Below are 22703 nucleotides of genomic sequence, written 5' to 3' on the forward strand. Positions count from 1 at the left end.
TGTCATGTCATGCAAGCCTTTTGGTTAAAGTTCTCCAGAGCTTTCCAGTGGTTCAGTGACTTAGGTGTGGGATTGAAACTGTTGGCAGGTTTATGCTTGGTTAGCTAATCTCATTGAGGTGCTGGAATTGATTTCAAGGGTCCTGGGCTAGGGTATGAAAATAATAAGGTAGATTTCCCCGGTCCTGATCACTAATGCTTAGTCCTTGGTGGAAGGAGTGTATGTGTGTGACTATTGAGTGGAAACAGGATCAGACTTGGCCATAACCCTGCTCCGTGGTCAAACAGTCTGCCTACATTCACCATCTTGGTTTATATGTGGTTAAGGCAACTGCATCTCAGCAAGAGTTGACGTCTTCAGGGTAAGAGGGGATAATACTGAGGGGAAGAAGACTCTGAAGTATAATAAAAGCAAAATACTACGGATGCTGGATATTTGAAGTAAAATCAGCAAAGTGCTGGAAAATCTCAGCAAATCTGGCAGCATTGTGCTGAGAGCCAGAGTTAACATTTCAAGTGCAATATGACTCTCTTCTTCAGAACTGAAGTGTGCCAAAGAGTTCTTTCTGTTTTTATTTAACTCTGAAGTATAAAGTTGGCGTTTTAGCAATTCATCTCCTGATGAAATCTGTGTCTTTGTGACAGATTTATGAGTACAACGGAGAGCCACGAGAGCTAAAAGGACCTTATCAGGGCAGAATTCTGTGGAATGGAAGTAAAGATCTGCAAGATGTATCCATAACCATAGTGAATGTTACACTTAACGACAGTGGTCTGTACCGGTGCACGATCAAACGGTATTTTAATTATGAGATGCACAGACCTTCTCTGACAGATGTGAAAGAGGTGCAGCTAACAGTGCATGAAGACGGTGAGGAGATTAAGTTCGGTGTGCTGAGAATTGCAGAATTTAATTCACAGCACTGGTGGTTAATAATGTTTAACCTTTAAAAGCTACCTGAATTTCAAGTAGCCCATAATGAGAAAAGGCACTTACGTGGTGCTGCTCTCTGCCTTACAGACTTAGAAAGTCCTAAGTTCAATGCCTGTCCTGTGCTGATCTCAGCTTGGGTAGCAATTAGTTGCTACAATTGGGTTCAGTATCTCCCGGACAAAAATAAATCAGTGTTGGTTTTTTTGTTTGCTATCCAGTGATTTCCATTTTGCCCATGGTGGAATAGGTTGCTGACACTCTGATGGTAGTTTTAGCCTTTTTTACCAGCCAAAAGCAAGGTTGGGAGAGAGATGTCCAGTAGAGCATGGGAAACCCAGACTTAACTTGAATCTAAATTTTTGAGAGGGATAGGAGGCTATGGGGAAATCAGAGATCAGGAGATGGGGTGGGTGGAGGTGGGGAGCAACTTGGATGCCTTGAAGGGAGAATCATAAGGGTGGAAGATGAGGTATCCAGTCGCTGGGGGGAGGGGAGAGTGATGGAGGGTTAGCCAGGCAGTTGTGCTTGACCCAGCTGGTTATTTCTTAAATTCATTCATGGGATGTGGGCATTGCTCACTAGGCCAGCATTTATTACCCATCCCTAATTGCCCTTGAGAAGGTAGTGAGCTGCCTTCTTGAACTGCTGCAGTTCAAGACACTTAAAGACACTTACATGCTGACCCAGCAGGTTTAGTCAGCAGGTTTTCTTTCCAAGGCATGGGAAACACAGCCAGACAGGGTTAAATTCGAACTGATGAATAAAAATGGGGGCTGACAACCTCATTATAATATTTAAATTGTCAACCCGCCTCCTGGGAACAGGTTAGCTACCTATTTCCTCATCCAATTTCTGTTAAACCAGGAGGTGGGCAGATTAGAGGTGGGTTGGGGACAGGCTACAGGCTTTTAGCATTTTAATTGTCTCCCCAAGCCCGACCCAAACTCCCATGCTTTCTAGGATTAAAACTTGCCCCACTATTTCGGCTCACACATAACCACTTTTACTAGAGATCGAAAGGTTACAATGCCCATTGAATGGTATTTTAGCAAGAACAGCAACCTCAGGGGAGGTTATGCACAGAAAGAAGATCCCTTAACTGAAAATTTGGTAACCAACACAGTTTTTTTCTGGTTAGAATACAAAAGGCTATGTGACACTAACGAATGTGCAACAGGGGAAAGAATATATTCCACCTGTCATTTGGCTATAGCAATAATATCATTCAATTAAGTGGATTAACTATTATTGTGAATACTTGTTTAACAGGAAATTACTTTGAAATTATTTGATCAAATTCTAACTACAGTGCACTGAAAATGATTTACTGTTAATTTCTGAATCGTTGAACTGTTCCAATATAATTTAATGGTGAAATATCATTGCCGAATATTCATTTTAACTTTTTGCATACCACTATCATCAAGACCACGTGACCTATACCAAGCAAACAATTTTGGAAACAGAGTAAAATTTTTTTAAATTCTTGTGTATTTAGAATTCTAAAAAAGTAAATTCTGTGCAAAAAGGGGACAGTTAGAAGGCAATCAGAATAGGATAACGTGAAGTCTTATAAAAGTCAGTAAGCTAAGATAATTAAGAATAAGAACAAATTGCAACAACCAAAGAAGCATTGTCTCAAAAGGAGCTTCTGCATAGGCAACTCAATGTATTAATACTCTAAAGGAAAAGGAGAATGTAGAAATTATATTATCCAAGAAATACTTGGATTCATTCACAAAATATATATTTGTTTGGATGGTCAGATTCCTTTCTTGAAACCAGAAGCTGTCAACATGCACGGTCATAAATAAATACAGGGCAAAGTACATCTCTATGATACAAAACTTGGACAGAAGTGAGAGAAAAAGGTAGGAAAAGCCATCTCTGATAAATTTAAGAGAGACTAGGTTCTATAATGGGCCAGATTCTACTGCCAAAATATCAGTAGAGCAACTGGAGTTGCCGTTATTTATGCATAAATAGTACAGCAACATCAGTTGAGGAGTACGGTTAACTAAAAATATCCAAAAGTTGCTGTCTCAGTTGCTCCATTAGCTTTGTAGAAGCAGCTCTTTGTTGTCTGTCTCACCATTGACATGCACTGAATATTGTGAAGTTGCTGTATTTGTGTGCTAGATAAGAACTAAAATGTGATGCATGTATTTAGGACTAATAATTCCAAGTGTAAACACCCTTTCAAGAGTTAATGGCTGCCAAACTATCTCTCTGACACCAAACATTAACTAATACAAATGTAGAGTCTCATTCCTTCAAGTTTTGAATTTTTTGGGAAAGTTTTAGAAGTGTCAAATTTTAAGCTATTTTTTTCTTACCTTTCCTTTCTGACCCTTTTTCCTCTTTTTCTTCATCTAATATTTTTCCCCCTCTCTTTCTGAACCTGATTTGAATTTATACCCTTTAACCTTCTTCTCAGTTCTTCCACTGTTTATTTTCCAATCTCTAAGTCCCATTTGTTAAGAGAATACCTTGTTACTTTCCTTGTTCACTCAGGTCTAGGATATCCTGCTTTTCTTGCCCTATCATTGTCAACTCACACCTTCAATAACTTTACTTCAATAATGTTTTACCCACAAATGGTGGAGTAGTTGTTGCCATTAGATTTCTAGCTACAGCATAATGTGGCTCATTATCTCACCTGATGGTTATTATGTAAATTCATAACATGTATGTAGGCAAGGAAAGTCCCATATTTAACCTTAAGCCTTTGCTAAGCAGCCATTTGTGGTCTCCAATTGCTCCAGCAGCCCTGTGACCAAGGGGGAGAAAAAAGAAAACAGCCAGAGATTTTTTGGCTGATCACCGTACAGACTGGAAAAAGCACATCAGGATTTGGTGGCTACAAGAGGTGCATTCAGCCTGTAAACTCTTCCAATATGCCTGATGATAGGCGGTAAGAGCGAGAGAGTTTCCTGTTCAGCCATACTGCAGAAGGCAATAGGAAACCACCGCAGTACTTTGCCAAGCATAATCATGGACCAATCCAATGAAGGTCAATGATCACCAACGCCTTCTTAGGGCATGGTACCTGAAGGAGGAGGAGATATTGGATGAGGATGTGATTGGGCAGATTAAATGGAAAGTATTGGGAATGGTGCCAGTAATTGTGCAATGATGCACTCCCACTTTCATGTATAGGGAAGGAAAGAGAAAAATTAGAACCGATTTGAAATTTGAAGCCAATTCTTTTGCAAATATTACATTCTGCAGGTGTGAAGAACTGATGGCCTACATAATAACCACATTCAAAAATTCCTCAAGTTCAAGTCCCTCTTAGCTGAAGCACCTCAAATAAATCCGAGGCATTAAGTGTCAAATAATTTGCTAGTGGCCAATGTGTTTTAGACATCAAGTTCCAACCTGATCACCCCAGTAATTGACACATCTCAGGCTAAAGAGGACATAAATTTAGCAATGAAATGTGTCTTGCACCCTATGTAGACTTCATCTAGAGTTCAATTACATTTCAGACTGTCAACTTGAATGGGATCTGTTCCCACCAGACAAAGTGGAAAAACAGACTTTCCAGAAAGTTGGAATATAGAGCTTTGGTTCTGAGGAATGTCTAGCCCAATAAAGGAGAGAGGATTTCAAGCAGAATAAGCTTAAAAGCTAACTCATTTCACTTCCATTTCTTTCTAGCCCTTGAAGATTTTACTTCATACATTTCAGAAATCATGATGTATCTTCTCCTTGTTTTCCTCACTTTATGGCTTGTTATAGAAATGATATATTGCTATAGGAAGATATTGAAATCAGAAGAAGCAGCACAAGAAAATGCGTAAGTTACCTCAGGGCACTGCATGTATATTATTTATGAGTTTATTGAGACACGGCTAAGAAAATTTAATGTTCTTTAATGTTGCAACTGCTATCCAATAGATGCACAGGTGGGAAGCTAAGGAGTGAATGACTTTTACCATCACTACCTCCAGCAGACCCACATATGGACCATGTTTCTGTAGACAGAGTAGAATCAGTCCAAATTTGTTCATTCTTATTCAATGGCAGCAGGATTCAGACACAATGAGCATTGTTTAAAATCAGATATTTCAGAACCAACTGTATTTCCAGCTAAATCAAGTCTCTTTAATGTTTTAGAATCTCACAGTTTTGAGGCTGTTTTCACAATTTCATTTGAAAAGAAGTGAATAGTTACAGTTTTCTTTTGTGTTAATTATGGGCTATATTTGTGTTGGACTCCCAGTGCTGTTTATGAATTTGACAATCATGGAAAAACATTATTTAGTCCCATGAAAGAAAGCAATGTCTTTCATAACCAATGTTTTAACTATTTTGTCTGTGAGGAGCTCATTAGGGAAGGAGAATGGGAATTGACATTGGTCGACTATTGAATCCATTTTTATTAAGGCATTGTCAGCAGCATAGGCTTCACAGTCAACGGCAGGGTATCAACCTACATTCAAAATACTCAAGTTCAAACAATTTAAGTGAGGCTGCTCTACTGACATTCACAACTTCACAGGCAGAATTCTCCCCCTGTCGGGGGGTGGGGGGGAGTTTAGGAGTGGGTGCGTTGAGGCGCGCATCAGTGCCCCTGATCAGGGGCGCGCCACCATTTTACATGGGTGGGCCGATTAAGGTCCGCCCAGCGTGACATCTGCAAGGAAAAAGCTCTATGTGCTTCCTGTGCGGGTGGAGGGGGATTCCCTGAGCCAACAGCACACTCATCTCCCTGAGGCTAAGTGCTGCCTCAGGGAGATTGGCTCCCCACTGTCACATGAGTGGGGACATGTCCATCACTTTCATTGACAATTTTATTAAAAATTTTAAAACCTACATGAAACCGCACCTCGCTCGTAGATGAAGTTTCATGCTTTTTCTTAAGCTCACCATGGCTCCCAGCCTGCCTGCCAACCTTAAGGTTGGACGGGCAAGTCCATTAATTACTTTAGCTACTTTGTCAATGGCCTCAATTGGCCATTGACAGGTTGGTGGGCGCAGAGCTGGTTCTGCTGAGCCCCACCTACCTGAAAATTGAAATGGGGCGGGATGATGTCGGGAGTTCCGCCTGACATCATCCCGCGTCATTTTACGCTTTGGCGAGTGGGCCCCGCCCCACCAGCTCACTGACTGGGAATTCCTGGCCCATTTTTTGAAATGTAATTATACCTTAAAAGAAATGGATCTCAGAACAAATCTCATGATTGTGGTGAGCATTCTGCATAAAAACCAGCAGCCCAGGACACACAGGCCTAGAAATTCAACTCCTTTTCATCAGAGACCAAACGGCTTCCTGTGCCTCCAATATAGCGGGCATGAAGTAGACATTCATATTGAGCCAGAGATGCGCCACCTGTCATAAATAGGTGCAATCAACCTAAAAAAAATTGCCATCCAGGAATCATAACTTTTTACATCTAAATAAGGAAAAGGAGCCCTATCTCTTATTGAAGTCCCCTCTTTAATATTAGGTTGCCCAGAACAAACATCCAATTGCACTTATTTCTGATTGACTGCCCTCCTCATTGATTTCAAGGGCTTAATATTGTTGTTGGAGCTTTTGATCCTGTTCACCAGCTGGATACTAATGAGGCCAGAGGTCCAATATCTCACGAATCTCGGACCGATCCATTCAGGCACAAGAATAGGATTCCTTAGGCGTGCTCTAATATCTAGGTTACAGGGTGTAGTTTGCTTGTTAAAGTCAGGTACTTAACGTCATTCTTTTAAATCATTTTATTTACATTTTGCTGTAGCTTGTTCAATACCAGAGTTGGTTATTTCCTTGTTACTGCTCAGTTTCATTATTTTTGGTTCCTTTGAAATCACACCATATAAGAGACGAGGAAGCATATTTCAAGGAGCTTACTGGGTAATAATGAAAATGGTCACGTCTGGTTTCCAATTCAATTATCATTACAGAACAGACTACCTGGCGATACCATCTGGAAACAAAGAGAATCACTCCACAGTTCCTGTGGAAGAGTAGGAATACATTCACTTCGGACAGCGGATAGCTTGGTAAGAACAACATGAGAGGCTGGAATATGGTTTTTATTGAAAGAAATGAAGAATTTAAGGCTCAAAAGTGAGAAACGTGGAGAATTGCCAGGTAACATACGAGATTTTATCATGGTTATGTTTAGGGGAACTCAAAAACCTGTTTAAATCTAAGTGCATTATTTACTTAGCCTGATGATCTGGTGATTATTTAATTTCTGCTGAAAGCTGATAAGGGATCCAGATACACAGCAGGAGCAGCTGTTTGCTGAAACAATCTACATTCAAAATAATCCCATTCACATATTTTACATGTTAAGCTTATTTTCACACAGCAGCACATTCATTTCAATTAAATGCAGGAAAAATAATCACAGTTTATTTTCCAACAGAGCTATACATACTTGCAACTAGTCGCTATTAAACGTTGTTCATGCTATGTTAGACAATTTTAAAGTCATGCCAGAGGTATACAGGTTTTAAAATAAGCATGTAGAATAAATGAGGGTTCCAATATTCCATTGAGCATTATGATTGCAGAGCTGTTGTAGATCTGAATGTCATCTGTAGAACGTAACTGGTTAAAGGTGATTAATATTAGATGGAAACTTCTGCTTCAGGGGCGAAAGAAGGAAATTCCAGAGCTTCTCTTGAAAGTTTTACAGGTCTCAGTATAGTCTAGGAAGAGAAGTGCAAATTGTCCCTGGCCTGTTAGAAGAAGTGAGTTTGAATATCCAGGTGCCCTTTTCTTGTTCCACATTTTGTTGTGTTCTCATTGAAACAAAATTGTTTGCAGCATCAAAGCATTCACGTGAAAGAAAATATAAATTTGGGAAGTGCCAACTGTGGAAAAAAAATGTACTGTTGTCTGTGAATAATTTAAAAAAAAATAACAGCACATGTAATAAATCTTTCCAGAATTGACAGCATCTCCCATTCACTGGACCTCATTCTGATCGGCATTCACCAGGTTTTCAATATCTGAACCATACTGACATTTTCCCCAACACCTTCAGTAACAGACCATTTTACATCAGAGAAAGGTAACTTCCACTAGGTGTATTCATGAAGTTTATAGAATATGAAAATACATCTTGGGATTTGAAAGTCAGACTTGGGCGCAGCAACTCTAATTTCACTATGGACACTTGTTCATATACGTAGTGTTCATTTTGTTTTCCAACCAAAGGTGAGAATCTGCTCCTGAGCATGTCTTGTACTGATTTAATGTGTATGAAAAACTATATGAGGGAGCTTGATTTTCATGTGCTAACCAGTGGAATGCTTAAGGGAGGTGAACAGTTACAATTTCACTGATGCAACAATATTTCCGGGATATATATACCATACATAAAATGTGAATCTGTTAATGCGAAGTTACCATATAATTTAATTGATCTTTTGTGCGTGTTTTCATGCCCACACAGATGGTGTTAATGCATCACTTCTGGGCACAATGTGTTACCAGTCATTTATTACCAATGTCGGGTGTAGTGGCACAATAACATCAATTACACCTGCGCCATCTAATTAAAAAATAGACAAAAACATTTCTAAGGTGCACTGTTTGTTTGTCTTTGCCTCGACCCTGGAGAATTTTCAACAGAGTTTTCTGTCGCCAGGTTATAATGGCAATATGAAGACTACATATATGCCCCATTAAGCTGCAGCTCCGGTTTGTAAAAATGGGCCAGTGTTTAGCAAAACTATCAAAAATCAATTATTTGAACATTTTATAGATAAATCAGGGTAAATTCATGAAATGGACTTTTCTGTGCTAGTTCAATGAATAGTTAAACAATCAATTGCAAAGAAAAATTTGCTTCCATAAGAACTAATGCTTAGTGCAAAATTCTCTGCTTTTATATTCAATTGGTGATCAAAAACTTATACCAAGTGCATTTCACTTATACCTAAAACAAAATTAAATCTAATATGAACACGGTGGAAAAGTTGCTTTCTTCAGTTCAGACTGATTATATCTTTAATGATGAGAATTCTCTAACCTTTAACTAAGAGAAAAATCAAACAAAATACAGTTTAGTGTGCTTGGAGTGAAAAGTGAGATAACAATATAGAGTACATCAAGCAGAAATAATCAGAAATCTTCATCTCATGGTTAAGCTAATCCTGTATTTTGGGAAATATTCTCTTAACTAATGGATGTGTTACAAACGTACAAAAATGTGGGCTGGAAAGACCTGCCCTCCATTCATGATGCCTGGATAAAACCTGATTGGACACTTCCTATACCTCCCACCCCATTTCATCCACTGGCAGCAGCCTTGTAATATTCTAGGTGAGGCAAAAAAAAAATTAGAAAAGAAACTAAAAGTCAAACAGGATTAGAAATCTGGAAAAATTCCTTTCCAACCCTCCTCAGGTGGTCAGAATCAGTCCAGGACACATCAACATGGTTATGTGAATTGTTAAATCACTTACCTTTAATCTGTTGAGATCTTTGTCTCAGTCAAGAACTGGTTAGCTTAATTTTTTAGCATTTGTGGTTCTTTGCATTTCTTCAGTTAATATGTTTCTAAGGAAACAGAAATATTTAATTGCATTAAATAATTGAGAGATGCATCATAAATGTAAATATTTTCACATCACAATGTTAAAGTTGAATAGAAATGCTGATCTACATTGGTTCCTGGTTAAGCAACACCTCATTTCCCATCCTAGTTTTCAAACCTTTCCATGACCACGCCCTCCTCATCTTCTTCAACCCTACAATCCTCTGAGATTCTTATAACCGTCAATTCCAACCTCTTCAGCATCCTCTGTTTTAAGCCTGGCAGCTCTGCTTTCAGTTGCAAAGGTCCTAACCTCTGAATTCCCTTCCTAAACATCTTTGCCTGTCTACCTCTCTCTCCTCCTTTAGAATGCTCCTTAAAACCTACCTCTTTGATCAGGTTTTGGTCATCTAATATTTAAGGAGACTTGTTATATTTGATAATGCTCCCGTGAAGCTTCTTGGGGCATTTCATTATGTCAAAGGTGCTATGTAAATCAAGTTGTTGTTGTTGTGAACCTCGTGGGCTATTTCAATGGAATTATGACACACTTTTCACAGTTTTTTTGCTGTGAAATATGAATAGAATGTAGAATTGGTATCATATCCAACTTAATTCGCTTCTCAAAGTCAATGAATGATTTTCCTTTGTTTAGGTTCTGCAATCCCCAAGAAGATCAGCCACTAGCATCACGATCGACTGAAATGTTGGAAAGCAGAGAAAAACAAGTTTATAGAATTCTTTGGTTTGGCCTCCATGCAGCATTCATTATTTTCCTCACAACTTACAAACCATAGGCAAGTTATCACCTGGGATCAGAAATTTTCATTTTGTAGTATGTTTTACAAAGAGTTCTTTATGTATCAATTGAACTTTTTAAGTTTGGAATCAGCCAACCTCCTAGTTTAATGTCTCAATTGTTTCGCCAAATGCAGTGTTTGGGCAGTTGATAGCATTCATGTAAATATGTTTGCAAATGGAGTATAGGTTCACTGAAAGTCCATTTGCTTTCCTGAGCTTGATTAGAATTTTCAGTTCACATCATTGACAAATAATTTTAATTTTCCATAACAGAATAAAACTCGAGTTATTTATATCATATGCTGCACCAAATTGCATGCATCTGGCCACATTTAAAGATAGGTTGTCTGCTTAAAGATCTGGAATATTTCAAATATCATTCTAGTGGTGAAAGAGCAAGGAGATTGCATTACTGGTGAACAATTTAAACCCAGCTCCACTTTTCTTTGACCTTCTTTGTAATTTTGAGGCCTATTAACAACCATTATTGTATAGCTATTAATACTACTTTTGTAGCAAAATGTTAAAAGGAGATAATTGCTGAAAAATTTTATAAGAATCAGTTGCTGTCAGTCGTTCTTATATGGTGTTCAGGCCCATTACTAATCAAGTGTTATTTGTGTGGATCATGTTTCAAATTGCACATGTAGAAGTCACATTGCCAGATGTGGTCATTGCATGGTTAGTTCTATTCTAATGGGCAGGAACATCCAATTGCTGCATTTCCTTAAATATATACATACATGTATAATTAATATCCAGGAGAGACACTGAAACCTGCTTACACAGCAACACTACAGTAAGCAATAGTGAAAACTGAAAATAAGGGGCACAAGAGTTTAGCTAATCCAGTTCATTCCATATTAAGTCACTTCTCCACACCAGTTTAGTAGACTGAGATCCCTTCATATTGTTGTGAATCAAGAAACTAGCTCTTATTGGTACAATTCAGCACACTCTAATGTTTTATCATTGCAACTCAGGCCTATATGCTCTGTGTCCTTGAATTCAGTATAAGGAGCTTTCAGCCTCCAATTTATCTATTATTTTGATTATATCAACTACTCAAGTTTCCCATTAATGCTTTTTCTAATATTGTTAGTAATAAACACCCTGAGGCTGTTCTCATAAAATGATAAGTACAGTGCCTAAAGAAAGTATCTTTCTTTACACCGTCTCAATGCACCAGCCTGCATTTGGAGATGTAGTCACTGAAGGTGCATGTAGTGTACAAAGTATGGTTCAAAATTCAAATTGTTTGCATATTCGTAGAAATTAAACACATTGTAACAAATTATATAGAACACTTAAGATTGAAGGAGCTGTTCATCTGGAATTACTTACAAAGTTATTTGGGAAGAGGACACGTTTTCATATCCCAAAACAATTTCAGAGACAATAGCAAGTGTACTGTCTGATTTTTGATAGTAACAGTTATATTTCAATTCCGCATAGATGGCAGTTTCCTGATTATACTTAAATCTAATAGAATTTTTTATAATCCCATTTTTAATGAATGCTGTAACTTCTAATAAAGATGATCATTAAACAACACAACTAACAGAAATTGCTGAGGAATGTCAGTCTTCATTTAAAATCTGCGTCAAACTCTGGTTTCGTAAAACCCCTGGCTGATGCTCCCCCACCATTCTTTACATGCCCCTTCAGCTGCAACAGTCACAGTTGAAAGGCCCAAAAAACATTAGTTTAACCTGAATGCTTTCCCTCTCCCTAATATCAAAAAAACAAGGGTAGATATATTTTACCAGTTGTATCATTTTTTTTCTGGATTTTAAAAATTATCCTCAAGCATGTTGACCAAAATCAGAAGAAGCTTATAAATCTCAGTAAAATACAATCATGATTTTGACAACCACTGGTAATATTATTTAGGATTTGATGGTCAACTATTAAACTCATAGGCTAACCTTACTCACAGTAAAGTCTCGCTAGTGATACTGTTAAAGATGGTATAGAAAGTCCTTGCATTTTTACAGTCCCTTTCACATTGTTAGGATGCCCCAAAGTGCTTCAGTCAGTGAATTATAGGTAAATGATGAAGGCTGCCCAAGATTGCTTAATCTGATCAAACCAAATATCTTTACTCAAAATGAAAGACTAATGTCAACAATTGGTGCCAATTATTGCAATTCAGAAGCATTGATTTTATTCAGCCATGCATTAACAAGAGTCGTAGACTTTTTCCCCAAATCGAGATTAAGCGGACTGACATAAAAATATTATGTTGAAATTCACTCACTTCAAAATAGCAATAGAATAAAGAATTCAGTAATCAAATGTGCCTCAAAAAGGATGCCTTGACCCTAACTCAATGTCTGCAGAGATCTTTTAAATTCCAAACTTCCTTTGTGCGATTGCTAGGTGCTCAAACATGCTGGAACAAAGAATGTTCAGATAACATTTAGTTTTCTCTTTCCCTTCTCATATCCCTGAACTTAACTGTGCAGTTGGAAGAGATACTTAAGGATAAATGACTGAGGATAAATGCATCTATATAACAAGAGAAAGCAGGAACAGTGGATAAATCAACCCAGTTTATTCCTATACATTTCCAACTATCTGATCTCAAAGTAATCCAGATGTTGACCTAAAGGGGATCTTGTGGTCTCAATGTCTGTCAAACAATACATAGGAGAGAAGAAAACTAAATTAAAATATTCAATTTAATTTTCAATATCATGTAGCTCATGATTGTTATTAGATTCTAGTAATGTGCATATTGTTTTCTATCAGTAGCAGTTTGAGATTTTCTTTCAGTTTTTATACTCACCTCTTCAGCTAGATACTGAAATTAAATTAAAATGAGACTAGGCTGAATTGCAAATTTATTGAGGCTTTTACAATGCAGAAAATCAGATTACATGTTCATTCTTTCCCCAAATCTAATGTTAAGATTTATTTCAATATTTTAGTTTTATACCTAGCTTTTACAGAGACTGTATTTTGCAATGTTAACATTAACAGCAGATAAGAAGGCAGAAAATATTTCTTTAAAATTCATTTACAGGATGTGGGCTTTGCTGGCTAGGCCAGCATTTATTGCCCATCCTTGAAAAGGTCCCCTATAGGTCTACACCCAGATTGCCCATCCCTAATTGCCAATAAATGGATTGGTTTAAACAAGTATTGTGACTTAGAATTATATGGGCAGATATTTTGCCCTCTTCGGGCAGGCTCAGTGGGGGAGGGGGGCTGTCAGGCACAGACTTCATCAGGGCCAGACTGTGATTTCATGCTGGCCCGCAAAACATGAAATGCGTGCTGCAGCGCTCAGCACTGCCTCATGTTGGGGGGAGGAGGACACGCAAAGCGAGCAGGGAACTTCACGCAGGCGCACATTGGAAAAGCTCCCTGAGGCACAGGGCTGCCTCAGGTAGATGAAGAGTTCTGAAAAACAAAGATAAAGAATTTTTAAACGTTTAAAAACATGTCCCCTCATATGACTATTGTCACATGAGCAAGTACACGTTATGAATGAGATGTAAAATTTTTTATTTTATTTGTGTTTGCTGTTGGAAACCTCATCCCACCCACGGATGAGGTTTCCTAAAAGTACAAAGGCCACTTGGTTGGACGGGAAGTGAAAAATTCAAGTTAATTAATACTTTAATGGCCTTAACAGACCTTCTAATTGTTGGCGGGCACGCTGCCAATTCCCACGCACACCCACCGATTGAACTATCACGCAATTGCGCATTGACTTCGGGACGCTCACCCGACATCATCGTGCGTCATTTCACACTCAGGCGGGTTGGGTGCACGCTCGCCAAGGTGAAAATTCTGCCCATATGTGTATTGGAAGGCATATTTTGTATCTGTGGAACTTGTACATTGTTGTAGATTATTAAGTTGGAGCTGGTGTTCAATTCTAGTCTTGACTCACAATAATAGCAAGGTTTCTCCTGGCAGAGTGTTGATCACATTTAGACACAAATACAATGAGGAGGGAAAGGAAAACAAACTAGGTATTCCTTTCCTAAGCTGCTGAAATGTGCACTGTGGTTGCTTTTGCTGATGGTGTGCTCCTCCCAGTATTTAGAGAGTTACCCATATGCTGGTAAATTCCAGTGTGCTAGTCAATGATAATAACATGGATCTGAAGGGGAGCGCGAACAATGGGAATTGAAAAATATAGCAGAAATTACAACAAGTAACATAACTTGTTTTAGAATTTAATTTTGTGGGAATCTTGGTATTAATTCAAACAATAAAAACATCCTAATTATTATTATAGTCAACCTTTGAAAGCTCATTGTATCTACTCTTGTGAGCTGACCTACAGCAAGAAATGATCTGATCACCATAGCCATTATCTAGCAGGATTCGTTTGATGTGCGCTATTTCAGCATCAAGCTTGCATGGTGAGCAAATGGCTCAGGCCCTTTTTACATTATTTGATGCTGAAACAGGGCGCATCAAAGGTATTCTGCAGGATAATGGCTACCCTGATCAGATCATTTTGCGCTGTGTATCACGCAAGCTCATGAATGGGACTTTTGGCCCTGAAAAGTGTCCACTGTACTTCAGATTACCCTGAAAGGGCAAGGTATCTCAAAAATTTGAGCAACAGGTGAAGCTAGCTGTTAAATGCTGCTACTATGTAGGGGGCAACACAAGTGGTATTCACCACTAACTGGATGTTGCTGTCAAGCCAAAAAGACTATCACACAAATGAGTAATGTGGTATATGAATTTCAGTGTCAGTATGATGCTAGGTATGTAGGCCGTACATCCAAAAGACTGGCAGATCGTATCAAACAGCACATCCCAGCTGCTGTTTGCAACGGGCAGAGTACAGACCATACCCAACCACCCGTGCTTGCAAAGTTCAAAACAGTGTCCAACATTAGATATGAATCCGCGATTGGACAATATTTGCTGAATAATCCTCAATGTGCTAAGAATTACGCTGACAACCAATTTAAGATTGTCAGTCGACACATTTGTGTATACTGGAAGCTACATATATTAACAGACAGGGCCCTGTTCTTTGCAGACAGGAAAAACATATTGCACCTGTTTCAGCTAAACAAAATAAGTGACAGCCATTCACTGATTCATTCCTCAGGACAATGCCTTGGCCAGTCAGGGTCAAGCTGCCTGGTTTAAATTTCAGACAATGCTTGGCAGTTAACTGTCAGTCACCATCAGTGGTGCATTCTCCATGGCAACGTCACTTTCCAACCAATCAGCACTCTCTTCACATACAGTATAAATTGTTGTCTTCCCCTTATATTGGTATTCTTGCAAGTGTACTGATGAGTGTAAGATGAAAATCTTACACGTCTCTTTTTTTTAGCAATACTCAAATTCTGTACTACCAAACAAAAGTTATTATTAGTAATCTCAATAAACAATAGAGGGAATGAGTCCATGGTGAAACTAGATGAGGATCTTTTCAAAGATTATGACCCAATTGTTTAGAAAGCAGTTGCACCAAAGGATGTATTGGGAGCTCTCCAATGAAGAAACTAGACTGAAGCGAGATGCATAGCTAGAACAATATCCCAGCTGTCCTCCACCTTGTTCAAGGCACAGATCTATGAGTATTTTCAAAGCCCATAATACTGAACAAGAAAGTTTCATCCATGGGTGGCAAGATTTCTAACTGACAGATGTTAGAATACCAGCCATTCTGCTTTAATTTATATAAAAGCACACAATACTGCAGATGCTAGGGGGATAGTGGTATTGTCACTGGACTGGTAATCCAGAGACCCAGGGTAATGTCTGGGGGCCCCGGGTTTGAATCCCACCACGGCAGATGGTGGAATTTGAATTTAATAAAATTCTGGAATTAAAAGTCTGATGATGACCATGAAACATTTGCCGATTGTCATAAAAACCCATCTGGTTCACTAATGTCCTTTAGGGAAGGAAACCTGCTGGTCTGGCCTACATGTGACTCCAGACCCACAGCAATATGGTTGATTCTCAAATGCCCTCTGAACAAGGGCAATTAGGGATGGGCAATAAATGCCAGTGCCCACAGCCCATGAACAATTTTTTAAAAAATGCTGGAAATCCAAAGTAAAAAGAGAGAATTCTGGAAAAACTCAGCAGGTCTGAAACAGCTGAGCTGAAGAAGAGTCATATAGACTCAAAACATTAACTCTGTTGCTCTCTACACAGATTCTACCAGGCCTGCTGAGTTTTTCCAGCATTCTCTGCTTTAATTTATAGGTGCTTCTGAGACATATCCTGTCACCAAGCTCACTGTGGGCCCATGTAGCTAATCCAGCTTGCCATTCATCTTTGGTAGCAAATTCAATAAAGAAACACAGTCTGTTGTATCTTGATTTGTGGAAGTCCCTGGAAAGCAAACTATTCTTTTGCCAATTGATGCCTCCCCTTGGAATTTGCACTTTACTCTTAGAAATTTATGACTGAGATCAGGTAGCCCTGAAATCTTAAATCTCTAGCAAAATAATGATTGGGTTGCAGGCAAAACAGATTATATCTGCTCTGTCTCAGCAATTGCCATTGCATTCTTACACTGTAGAATTTTCTAATCGAGAAGAACCAAACCCTAGGTAGTACGCCCCAATAAAAAAGCTATTTAAAAGCGGCCATGTCAAATTAAAGCATACTGAAATCCGAAGGATTAAGAGGATCAGCCCCATTCACAAAATGTACAGCATCATTGATGATGTCACCAGAAATCCACAAGCTATAACCAGATCACTCTCACTTTCCATCATTTACACAGAGGAGATTAAAACAATATTGTTATATTGGCTAAGTATTTCTTGAAGTCAACCATACAAAGAAAAATTGGGGAAAGCGTCTCACTTAATTCTCCCAACACTCACTCTGATGAACAAGACATTTAAGTTGGTATCGCTAACTTCATTTTCAGCTTATTTTGTTTAACAGGATGTAAATTGTTTTTAACTCTGAGGTGCAAACACTAACTTCTAGTCAATAAGCTGATAAACTGTTAATTAATTGAGGCTTTTCTGTCCCAGAAGTATTTACACTCAAATATCTAAACATTAAATGGAGGACTTCCAGTGTTGTTTTTCTTGAAGTTTCTATGAAGGTCAGATTTTTTTTTTCTGGACAATACTGAAAAGCCATAAAGAGATTTTTTTGAGGGGATAACAAGTTAAAAACAATCATTTTCTCTCCCACTGAGCCGAGCAAGTTGGAACCGAGCCCATTTTTTTATATTGTGTGTTATGTCTGCATGTGATTGTATTTACATGGGAGCTGGTAGCGTTGTGATTGTAGTTCACAAGACATGATATTGCACATCCCAAGAGTCACTGCTGGAATGTCTTTTCAAAACGGTTGTGTCAGCCAAAGGATGCGTACAAGACTATATCAAAAATACCTCTCTGGCGGATCACTTGAATATGATGCCATAATTCCCCAAAGTAAATGGCAAGGCTTCTCACTATGGATGAATACTTGAGGCAACTTAATTTCACCTGAAAATAAATGAGGCTTTAAAAAAAACTCCTGGTGAGTGCAGCAGTGAGCTAATTGATGCCAGTTCTATGGTCAGGTAATTTGTGTTCTGTGACATATGCTTATATTTCTATAATTTGATTAGTATATGATCCAAGTAACTACACTCTTATCTACCATGGCTGTGGATCTAAGGGCAGCTGGGGTAAATTTCCCTGGATCTTCCCCACAAGACCAAAGTTATAGTGCGGAGTGGAAGAAGCCCCAGAGAAAATTCTTGATAATGAGTTTCCACCACCTGACCCCATGTTAAATGGAGAGTCCACTTTGAGTGAAGATTGATTAAGAATCAAGAACCTTCAACTTGGATATTATAAGCCATGAAAGTGGAGTTTGAGCAGTTTATAATCATCATCAACGATGAAATTACTGTCTTGAAGTCACACCAAGACTTTATTTGGACATATGTGTGGTTGGTGGAGGCAATTTTATTCCATTTTCATCCCTGAAGGTTATATATTATGGCAGATATTTTGGAGTGAAATCAAAATAACCACAAAGATTAGGAGATTAATAAATATAACAATCACATACTCATTCTATTGCTGTATGATTCGAAATTGACTGTTTTCACTTGGAATTAATTTTCCCTAAATATTACTTAAAAGGATTTTTGCCATACTAGTCAATGGTTGTGCTAATTAAACTTAGTTGTGGTATATTTAACTGGGTCATATTTTGAGATGTAAACTGCTCCTTGTTGTTATAAGTTTTGATTCACTGTGTGCTTTGGTATATTGTAGACAAACCAAATGTTTTGTAATGTGTTATGAGAGTGAAGGTGTTTATTTAAAGCTGCAAACCTGGTCAAATGATTTTAATCTACAGAACAACAAAATTTGACAGGATTGTTTAGAAGTAGTACAAGTAGAAAATAGTTTGAGTTTTAGATTCAGGTTATTTACAAAAATGTTAACTTGTGAGGAAATGACTGATAAGCAATTGATTTAAGTCTCATAGTACTCGCCAGTCCATTCAGAGTAAATGTTGATGAAGTATAACATATGAACTGCTTTAGTAATAAAAACCTGACTTTATAAGGTTTTCAATTCCAGTTTTGTGTGTTTTAAGGTACTGATCCTGACCTTTTCAGGTTCCATTTTATGCGGTGTTCTGAGATACTACAATTTGTATAAAACACAAGCTGCCTGGCTTCTGAATGCTGTTATAAATGAGGTGGAGTTTACATTGTAAAATCCAGGTTTATTGCATCAATTCCAATCTAATTCAATCCACCTGGATTTTATCCTGCCTACAAATAGGGTTCTAAACATGGAGGGCTATTAATTCTTTCAAAGACCTTCCCATGAAAAGTTATCACCCATTTTCTGGAATACATTGTGTGTCACCCAAAGAAGACTTTGGGACTCCAACTACTAAAGAGTACTTAATTATGTCAACTATATCAAATCAAATTACAATACAAGAACAAATGTAATATTTGAAATGACTTGCTGCCTACTTTTTAATTCTTAATTTGCTATGGACTATCCAAATGTGATTGTTCTGAAATGATACTGAGAGTCTGTTTGCAGCAGCAGTGTGTACTGGTAAAAGTCTTACTGTTTCACTGTTCCATTCTCTGTCCCCACTGAAATCAAACTTGCGTTCAACTGCAACAATAATGGAGTGGCTTACAAGCGCACTAATGACACACAGGAACATTTTAAAATTAGCCTTTCACCATTCTGGGCTTTTGAAGATTGTGCCTGCAAGGAACTATTGCAGAGTAATAGATACAACCTGGGACCAATTCCTTTTCATTATTTTTAAAACTGAATTTTGATGCCTGTATAAGTCGATCAAACACCCATTGGGAAATGATGTCGTTAGTCATCATCTTGGGCACTTTTGAGCCAAATATGGTTGAAGAGAAATGATTAGAAGCAGACTTATATGATTCAGAATTATCCAGCTACTTAGAAGGGCTGGATGTTTTGTTGAGTAAAATATCCAATTTTTAAGAGAAAATTATTTAGCTGAAATGCAAGCATCTATGCGGACATTAATAAAAAAAATAACTGTCAAGGAGATTGGACTCTTTATTAAATATATAATACAATAGAAATGGTGGTTATCGATTCAAAAAATGCATATTTATAGTTTTTTTTTACATTTTGACACCAGCCGGCGATTAGATACTGACCATTGTCCTGACACAATGCTGCTTTTCAGATTCTCTGTATGGTAACAGTTAATACTGATCCACAAGATGTATTATGCAATGTATGTTTATATTGTGTTTTCCAGTGAAATAAATGTCTTTACAGCTTTAAACCATGATTGTGTTGTATAAAGGTCCCATCAAGGAGGGCTTGGTTAGTGTGTAATGTTTAACCAGTTGAAAGTCTGAAAGTCAAGTTGAATATACAACAGAAATCCACATGTAACACGCTCATGAGGACCTTTGTAAAATTAGTCGAGAAGGAGCAAGTGTTGGATTTGCTCGAATTCTTCCGCGGCTCCCAATAAGAAGCACTTTTTAAAATATGTTTTTTTAAAAAAACCTTCCTCTGGAGCCAAGAAAAGTGTGAATGTATCTTGACTCCACAATTACTGGGATTCCCCACTCTGTTCCAACTACTAATTCCACCTTTGACCCGATTTGTCTGTCAGTGGAGGAGTGAGACCACAAGATCGAATTTCCTCAAGACTCTGGAGGACTCAATGTCTGCCCAGCGTCAAGTCTGGGCCCAAAATCAACTCAGGCAGCTTTCTACCCCTAGGTCTGTAATGTATTTAAAATGTCTCTAACATTACATTCCACTGTACCTCTCTGAGCAGTATAGGCCTAGAGATCCTCAGCTTCCTAGAGGTTACGTAGGAAAGACAGCACAGAAACAGGCCACTCAGCCCTACCAGTCCATGCTGATTATGCTCCAGTTCAGTCTCCTCCCATCTTCTCATCAAAATCAACCATCATAACTATCTATTCCCTTCTCCCTCAAATGCTTGGCTGAAGCTGCCTATATGAAGAGGTTCAATCAGCTCTCAGTCCGTAGCTACCAGCATGAATCAGAGCCTACAACTCTCAGAATTTGGATTTATTTTGACAGCAATCTGGTCATCTACAGGTCATGTTAGAACTAGCTGTTTTAAGTCTCAGTTTTCCTTCTTGGCTAATCATGGCAAATTATTGTGGTTTGAGGACTAAAAATGCCAGAAAAATCATTTGTAGCAGCAGAGAAAGAACTTAAATGTATATAGTAAAAACTTGCATTTAAATAGCATCTTTCACGTGAGAAAAAAATGACATTTCGTAGAGTAATAAAATAAAGGAATGGACACTGAGCCAAAGGAAGAGATATTAGGAGAGATAACTGAAGCTTGGTCAAAGAAGTAAGTTTCAAAGAAGGTTATAAGAAGAAGGGAGGTGGGCAGAGAAATGGAAGGGTTTAGACGGCTGAAATTGCATGTCTCAATCAGCCTCTTGTTTGGTCAATTAAGGGAGGAATGTTTGTCCAAGGCACTCAGAGGCACCTGGTTTTTTCCTAATTGCGCTATGGGCCTGAATCCTCTGGTCGGCACGTGGGGACAGGCAATGCTCACCGGCGCATAAAATGATGCGTGGTGATGTTGGGTGCGTCCCAATGTCATTCCGATCTTCAGTTCGGCGGGCGCGCACTGGAGTCAGCTGCGCGTCTGCTGAACTGCCAAAGGCCTATTAAGGCCATTTAAATAGCAATTAAAATAATTAACAGGGCTGCTCGTCCAACCTTAAGGTTGATGGGTAGGCGAAGAGTCCAGGCGGCCTTCGCATTTTTTAATGGAACCTCATCCAAAGTCGGGATGAGGTTTCATGGAGGGTTTATAAATGCAATAACAAATTTTATTGAAATTCATTGACACTGTCACATGAGGGGACATGTCTGAATAATGTTTTTTTTTATTTACATTTTTCATTACCAACTCAAACTCCCTGAGGCAACTCTGTGCCTCAGGGAGAATTCTGTGCTCTTTCGCGCCCATGCACAAAAGGGCGCAGGCTCCGACTCTCCCTCCTCCCATCGCCCGCACAGGGAGTGCTGAGCGCTTCCAGGTGCACGTCACGCTGGGCAGGCCTTAATTGGCCCCGCCCACATAAAATAGCAGTGCACAGCTGGTTGCGGGTGATGGTCAGCTGATTTCCCACCCAGCCACTCCCGCTCAGCCCGCCTGATGGGGAGAAAATTCTCCCCATAGGGTCTTTTATGTCCAACTTACCAGGCAGAATGGATTTAAATGGTTTAAGTGAGTGGGCAAGAAGGTGACAGATGAATTATATTGTGGGAAAATGTGAAATTATATACTTTGGTAGGAAGAATGGAAAAGCAGATTTTTTCTTAAAAAAAAGGTAAGAGATGTATAAACGTTGATATTCAGACAGATTTTAACATGAATCACAGAATGTTAGCACACAGGCACAGCAAGAAATCAAGATGACAAATGGTATGCTAGCCTTTATTACAAGAGGGATGCAGTACTTGAGTAAGGATGTTTTACTATAATTATATAGAATTTTGGGAGACCACCTGGAGTATTGTGTCCTCTTTTGGTCTCCTTTCTTAAGGAAGGAAATACTTTGGAAGGAATGAGACAAAGGTTCCCTAGATTGATTCCTGGGATCAGAGGGCTGTTGTATGAGGAGAGCTGGAGTGGAGTGGGTCTATATTCTTTGGATTTAGAAGAATGAGAGGTGATCTTAGCATTTAAGATTCTTAGAGGGCTAGACTGGGTAGATGCCAAGAGGTTGTTTCCCTTGATTGGACGGTTTACAACTAAAGATCAAGGTCTCAGGATAAGGGTCAGCCCATTTAAGACTGAGATGAGGATAAATTTCTTCACCTAGGGTGCTGTGATTTTTTTTAAAAATCTCTCCGCTAGAGGGCTGTGTATGCTCAGCCGATGAGTATATTCCAGAGTTAATTGATAGATTTTTGGGCACTCAGGGCTGGCAAGTAAGTGGGGGAGGCTGTGGCATAGTGGTATTTTCACTGG

General features: G+C 38.6%; 1 protein-coding gene across 2 annotated transcripts in view; it reads left to right on the forward strand.

The window, feature by feature from the left end:
* The window catches only part of scn3b (sodium channel, voltage-gated, type III, beta), a 39774-nt gene extending 27975 nt beyond the window's left edge, over positions 1–11799 (forward strand). Inside the window, exons 3-6 of one of the 2 annotated variants that reach the window (XM_041174635.1) lie at positions 645–870; positions 4597–4735; positions 6841–6939; positions 10087–11799. In XM_041174635.1, coding sequence (XP_041030569.1) covers positions 645–870; positions 4597–4735; positions 6841–6907 — 432 coding nt within the window. In that variant the 3' untranslated portion in view covers positions 6908–6939; positions 10087–11799. The remainder of the gene's footprint in view (positions 1–644; positions 871–4596; positions 4736–6840; positions 6940–10086) is intronic. The other variant, XM_041174636.1, reaches the window with a different exon arrangement.
* The last annotated feature ends 10904 nt before the right edge of the window (positions 11800–22703 follow it).

This window comes from Carcharodon carcharias, chromosome 25, assembly GCF_017639515.1.
Source record: "Carcharodon carcharias isolate sCarCar2 chromosome 25, sCarCar2.pri, whole genome shotgun sequence".
NCBI classification, from domain to species: Eukaryota; Metazoa; Chordata; class Chondrichthyes; order Lamniformes; family Lamnidae; genus Carcharodon; species Carcharodon carcharias.